Consider the following 7,309-nt stretch of genomic DNA (forward strand, 5'->3'; position numbering starts at 1 on the left):
CTGCACGCCCCAGTGTCCTGGAGGTGTACAGGTCCTGCAGAGATGGGAGTCTGCAGCCAATCACCTTCTCAGCAGAGCGCACAACACGCTGCAGTCTCTGTTTGTCCCTGGTAGTGGCTCCAGCGTACCACACGGTGATGGAGGAGGTGAGGATGGACTCGATGATTGCAGTGTAGAATTGCATCATCGTCCGTGTTGGCAGGTTGAATTTCTTCAGCTGCCTCAGGAAGTACATCCTCTGCTGGGCTTTCTTAATGACGGAGGTGATGGTGGGCTCCCACCATCTTATATCTTATATTAAATATAAGAGAAAGAGAGAACTTTAAGAAATTAATATAGCCACTACAGTGACCATCAAAACGATGAAAAAATATTGCCGTAAACAGTTTATTTTGCGACACCATGAAACAAACGATAGCGTAAAATGAAACGATAGACGTTTTTATATCGTCATCCGATATATATCCTTATATCAAACAGCCCTACTGGATTGTACTACTTTTACTGACAATTAATAATAGTCTCTGCAAAACAGCTACTGCACTGCTGTTGGGTTAATCTGTGAAACATATACTCAGACAGCTAGTGAGTGTTTGATAGGTCAAAGAGTTGTAAAAGTGTATGAGGAAGTTTAAAATTTAGCACAGTGTAGCAGAAAAAAATACACTTAACCACAAGCAATGACTCTTATACAATGAAATATGCAAAATACAAATACAACACACTGCAATAAATACTAATCTAGTAAGACGTGTAACCTTTTAAAAGTAATCAAAAAATATTCATTTAGGTTCACCAAATGTCATGCACTCCTCTGTTGCTTCATCAGTGTATATTGAGGCATTTCTGTTATTTTGTCTTTTCATTTCTCTGTGTGAGTATTGCCTCATCTGCAGCAACTCAGAGGGAGGAGTAATCGAAGATAGAGAGCAAGTATAAGCAGCAACAGATAGAGATCAATTTAGAATAACGTCTGTCAGCTAAAAGAAACATGACTGGGGGTAAGATGATTTACTTTAAATATAAAATGTATTAGCATTGAATGCTGATATGAATTCCTGCTAAAGGGATTTAGATGAGCATGCATGCCTGTTATCATTTCTGATTACAACATAAATTAAGTTAAACAAATTCAAAATTTCAGCTTGCATAAAGTACTTGACATAATCTAGTAGCATATTGGAAGTAAGGGTTGCATAGTGGATGTGACACGGTCAAGATATATCTTGACCGTATATATATATATATATATATATATATATATATATATATATATATATATATATATATATATATATATATATATATATATATATATATATATATATACGTATATATATGTATATGCATGCACACACACACACACACACACACTCACTCATTACCGGTCAAAAGTTGTAGAACACCCCAATTTTTCCAGTTATTTATTGCAGTTCAGTTCAGATCAAGCTTGAAGTGGTACATAGCTAAATGGTTGACTGCCACAGGTTAAAAAAAGGTAAGGTTATCTAAAACTGAGAAGTAATGTATATTTTAAAATTACACAAAAAGACCTGTTTCAGCAAACACAAAATGAGTTAACAATTTAAAGCTGTTCTGCAGCAATGGAGGTTGTCATGCCTTGAAAGCTGGTACTACTAATTCCTACAGGTGTTCCAACTTTTTTGGAGTACTTACAACCCCCTCTGTCTGCATAAAAGCAGTGTTGGAACACACTGTGGTACCATAACCTCGTGAGCATCAGTTGAACAATATTGTACTGCAGAAAGTAGTGTGTTGCTACAAAAATTGTGGGAAAAAAAAGCAATTAGCAACGGAAGAGTGACTGACCCTTGTAACACTTAAAAATGTAGGTCTTTCCTACAAAGAAATTGCAAAGAAAGTCAAGGTGTCAGTGAGTACTTTTTCTTTCACCATCAAAAGGCACTCAGAAACTGGGGAAACTCTGACAGGAAGAGGTTTGGCACAGAGAGTTAACAGCTTGCGTGATAGACAGCTCACACAGCAACAGCTTTAAGCACAGCTTAATATTAGTCTCAGTTTTAACTTTAAGGAGAATACTTCCAGCTGCAGATTTGACAGAATGAGTTGCAGCAAGAAAGCCATTGCTAAGATGTCAGAATAAGACAAAGAGGCTTGGCCATGAAACACTACCACTGGACTACTGAATACTGGAAGAAGGTATTATGGACTGATGAATCAAAATTCGAAATCTTTATTCATCGCGCAGGGTTCTTTGTACGCCGTCAAGAAGGCGAAGTGGTGGTTCCACAGTGTGTGGCATTAATGTCAAACATGGAGGAGGAAGTGTGAAGGTCTGGGTGTTTTGCTGGATTGAGGGTCAGTGACTTGTACAGAGTGAGAGGCACCCTGAACAAAAATGGCTACCACAACATTCTCCATCACCATGCAATACCCTCTGGTATGTGCCTAGTTGGTCAGGGGTTCATCCTACAGCAAGATAATGACCCAAAACATAAGTCCAAACTAACTACCTCAGGAAAAAAGAACAAGATGGTAAACATGGAGTCGCCAGCACAGTCTCCAGACCATCGAGCCGGTTTGGGATGAATTGGACAGAACAGTGAAAGCAAACTAACCTACAAGTGCCACATGTTTATGGGAAATTCTTTAACAGATATGGGAAGAACTTTCTGAAGAATATTTGATTTCTATTGTAGAAAGAATGCCACGGGTGTGTTCAGCTGTTATATTTGCCAAAGGTGGCTGCTTTGATGAGTCAAAGGTTTAGAAAACATTTTGGTCTATAAATTGATTCCATTATCTGTTTGTTTGTTTTTAACTCCAATTGCTTATTTGTACTATGCTTTCATTTCAGAATGCAATTAGAAATTAAACTGCATAATTTTTAATAAAAAACTGAAAAAATTGGAGTGTTCTAAAACTTCTGAAGGTATCTATTTATCTATCTATATATATATATTAGGGGTGCAACAATACACAAAATTCACGGTTCGGTTCGGTTCGATACTTTGGTGTCACGGTTCGATATTTTTTCGATACATAAAAATGTTCATGCCTTTTTAATTTGTCATTTATTAAAATTATAAATATATATTTTAACTCAAAAGTACAGTTTTTAAATTTAACCCTAACCCTTGTGCGTGTTTTTTATTTTGACAGCGAATGCGCACCTGCGGACCACTTATGTGCAGCCCTGGTTATTTAGCTTGTCATATTGCAGCCACAGAAATTCTTTTGTCCATGAAACCATAAAGCTGCACTTTCTTTTTGCCTTATAGTCTGATTTGTCCTAACTTTTCCGTTTTGTGGTAAGCTTTTCTTTGGCTGTCACTTCTTCACCCTGACCTCTCTTATTTGGCTCAGCAGAACTGAAATGCTTTTACACGCTCACTCACATAAGCTCAGCGATTCTCTGCACGATCAACCTCTCACATGTTTAAGCTTGCTGCGGGAGATTTCACTTGTCATGTTTGCATAGTAAGCTAACGATTAATAAGACGATGTCAGAGGAATTGGTGCACAAATTATCATCACTCACAGATCAGTGCTGTCGCTCTCTATACACAGTTCGCACGATTGCAAAGTGAAAGCAAAAAAACAAGCGCAAATTCAAACGCGATTTCAATATGTCACATATTGACAGTGGCTCACCGATGCCAATGACATAATTACCCAGCTACATTTCTGAAAGAATGCAAAAGCATTGACATATATTTTTCCTACAATAGCCCGACGGGCAGGGAAGAGATAGATTTTGGTAGCCCGACTGAAAAAATCGCTAGCCCCGGGACGTCGGGCTAGCGATATTGCGAGCCCTGTATCTGATTGAGGAATCACTCATCTTTGGAAAAGAGAGTTTATTACAGAGAAATGTCTCCTTCCAAAATAAAAGCTATACTATCCGCTTCTTCTGGGCTATATTCTCAGCAGCATATTAAACAGCTGTCTAAATGACTCGGCTAAAGTTAGTAGCATGCTTGCTTGTTTTTGTCTGCTTCCACTTGTCTTTGCACTAGGATGATGTCGGCGTAAATGTGCAGTCATATTCGTTGTGTTCCCACTAGTGCTTTCAGGTTAATCTCGTTGAAATGACCTTAACGCCACAAGACGGCAAATCTCCGTTAACGAGCTACCGCCGATCGCCCCGTGCATGGGGCTAGACGGCCAACACGTTAACGAGCTAACTGCGCTAACACACTAGTTCCCACCCATGTAATTGAGCATTGCATGGCACATCCAACATACTGTTTTACTTTAGTCCATGACTCGCTTACCTTCAGGGTCATACGTCACATGAAAACCAAAATAATTCCAAACACCAGATCTGAATGAGGGTGGGGGAGGTCCATGTTGCAAGGAGAGCTTAGCTAGCTTGCCCTGCTCTCTTCCTTCTGACGATGCTGTCTGTGTTGAGCGCTCAGTGGATCTGCGCTCGACAGTGCAGCCTAGGCGGAGTAGTCGAACGCAGATTCACTGAGCGCTCAACACAGACAGCATCGTCAGAAGGAAAGTTGATAAAATAAATTACAAATGTTGTATTGTTCGATACATATGCGTACCGAACCGAAAGCACTGTATTGAACGGTTCAATATCGATACGAATATCGTTGCACCCCTAATATATATATATATATATATATATATATATATATATATATATATAGTGCATGTAATCAAATATTATTTTTTGTTCTTTTGCCCTATTTTTCTGTGTATGCTGTATAATGTGTTAAATAATAATCTTTCTTAAAATACTTTCCTTCTTGTTTTCAGGTAACATCAGTTCCACAACAGATCAATCATCTGAACAAGATGCAGCTTCCACACACATACAAACAGCCTCTATTGTCATCTACTGTATGATAGTTATAGCTGGAACTTTGGGCAATGCTCTGGTTATCTATGTGACGGGCTTCAAAATGAAGAAAACAGTCGACTCAGTTTGGTTTCTCAACCTGGCCATAGCTGACTTCCTCTTCACAGCCTTCCTGATTTTCTCGATCATTTCTCTCTCTCAGAGTCACCGATGGCCTTTTGGACAATTCATGTGCAAGCTCAACAGTTTTTTGAGTTTAGTCAACATGTTTGCCAGTGTCTTCATTTTAACAGCCATGAGTTTGGATCGTTGTTTGTCCATCTGGGTGGTGGTGTGGGCACACAACAAGCGCACAGTCTGCAAAGCTCGGCTCATATGTGTTGGTATCTGGGTGATTGCTGCGGTCTGCAGCACTCCTTATGCCACTTTTCGCACTGTTTCAGAATACAATGGGGTACATTACTGTGGTTATTCTATGACACATGAACAGAAATGGAGTCTCCACATTTTTCGCTTTCTTATGGGCTTTGTGATCCCATTCCTGGTCATATTTGTGTCTTATGTGGCCATAGGCATACGTGCAATGCGCATGTCAAGAACAAGGAGACGCAGATCTCGCCGAATCATTTTCTCAATCATTTTTGCATTCTTCATCTGTTGGTTGCCCTTCCATGTTTGCAATTTTATAGAATTAAATATGACTAACCCTAAAACCTTGCCCATTGTTAGAATCATGGGTCCTCTGACTTTGAGTCTGGCTTTTCTGAACAGCTGCTTGAACCCCATCCTTTATGTTTTCATGTGTGAAGAATTCATAAAAAAGCTTCGGCAGTCCATATGTTTTGTACTCGAAAGTGCTCTGGCAGAGGACCATTTATCGTTTATGTCCACTCGCTCTGTGTCATCAACCTTTTCAAGGATTTCCCAAAAGTCAGAAGCTGCTGCAACTTTGGAGAAGATCGACCCAGCTGCTTTTGAATCCTGCACAGAAAGCAAAGTAGTCATCACTGAGGAGACACCAAACCCCGAATAAAAACTTACCGTTGGCAATGTAAATTTGAATTAATTTTTTAATGTAAAATTTAATCTCAGGATGATTCAGATTGTAAATTTGTGCAAAAAAATCTAAAATGTTTTGTTGTTTTGTTTTTGTGACCCCTACCGTTTTCTTTAGATTTTTCTAACTATTCCAGGGGAAATCTCACTATGCTCCATGCAGTAGTAAGAAAACTAAACTAGCCATTATAATAGAAAACCTATGAAGCTTTGAATTGTGGTATTTAATTTGTTAAAAATGAATTATGTAATCCATACAGTCATATTAACATTTTTCATTTAAGAACAGCTTTATATTTGTGTATATGAGTTTCTAATGCTCTAGATTATTTCATGTTTTTTAATATCAGCATCCACTGAACGGGGTATTAATTATGCACATAATTAACCTGAATAATTGTCTTGTTTCTTTAAAAATTCGTAATAAACCATACCTTACAGATTTTATATTGTTATCAATCTCAAAACCCACAGTAGCCATTTGTTGTCTTATCTCTGTGTTCTGTAGCAATTTAAAATTGTTCTGTCGGAGGTCCTCTGATTCCTCTCTATTCATCCTCATCCTCTGAACTGTGCTCTTGCTTATGTTCCTGTTGTTTTTCTGTTTTTGCTTTCTCAGTTCTGCATGTCAGTTGAATTTTTCCACTGGCAAGAAGTCACACGACTGCAGGAGGTTCCTGTGGACAACCCTGATATGCCCCTTGACATTCTCTGGCTTGATTTCATATACTGGGCTATCCTTATGTTTCCTTTGTGTCACCCAAAACACCTAGCCCTCCCAGAATGATCTCAATTTCCTCTGGTCCTCTATCTGGTCCTCTATCTTTCCCTGGTCCTCTATCTCGCAGCCATGAAGTTGTCCACTAGACAGTCCCAGATGGCCGTCGCTACCTGGGGGGTGATCTGGCTCACCGTGGACACACCGACTCTGTAACTGAACGCTTGGTCGTGAAGGAGTCCCCGGTGACAAGGAACCTGGACAAAATTGTTCAAAATTAGTATTATGTGTACTGCAGTTACAAAATACATTATTCAAATTCCAAAATACTTTTGTGATGTCAGATTTAAATCACAAAACTTAAATCTTACATAAAACATTTTGTAATTATAAGGATAATTACAAAATGTATATTAGATAATATCTAAAACAGTTGTGTTTTGTTTTAACTTTAACATATCATAATTTGATTGGTAGCAACTTTTACCACTACAGTGTGCCAATCACGCATAATTCCTAAACATGTCAATCAGGTAGGAATGAAGTAAGACATTAATAGAAATGAAGAGTTGTATGTTGACATGTAGCCCTTTCCTTGCTTAAATCATTAATATTTTTGAAAAATTAATCTGTGATAAGACATATCTTATCAAGATAGAACCATGTAACTAAAGATGAACCAAACTGTTCAGTTTTATATAACTCTGTTTTAATAAAGGCTGGTGACCCCTGTT

At 38.4% G+C, this 7,309-nt stretch overlaps 1 protein-coding gene across 1 annotated transcript; it reads left to right on the forward strand.

Annotated features, from left to right (window-relative positions):
• The first annotated feature begins 838 nt into the window (after positions 1–838).
• On the forward strand, positions 839–6,268 carry LOC120732121 (chemokine-like receptor 1). Its single transcript, XM_040029474.1, has 2 exons — positions 839–1,001; positions 4,759–6,268. The coding sequence occupies exons 1-2, from the start codon at positions 992–994 to the stop codon at positions 5,832–5,834; spliced, it is 1,086 nt and encodes a 361-aa protein (XP_039885408.1). The 5' UTR covers positions 839–991; the 3' UTR covers positions 5,835–6,268.
• The last annotated feature ends 1,041 nt before the right edge of the window (positions 6,269–7,309 follow it).

The sequence above is a fragment of the Simochromis diagramma genome, unplaced genomic scaffold (assembly GCF_900408965.1).
Source record: "Simochromis diagramma unplaced genomic scaffold, fSimDia1.1 OVJJ01000361.1, whole genome shotgun sequence".
NCBI classification, from domain to species: Eukaryota; Metazoa; Chordata; class Actinopteri; order Cichliformes; family Cichlidae; genus Simochromis; species Simochromis diagramma.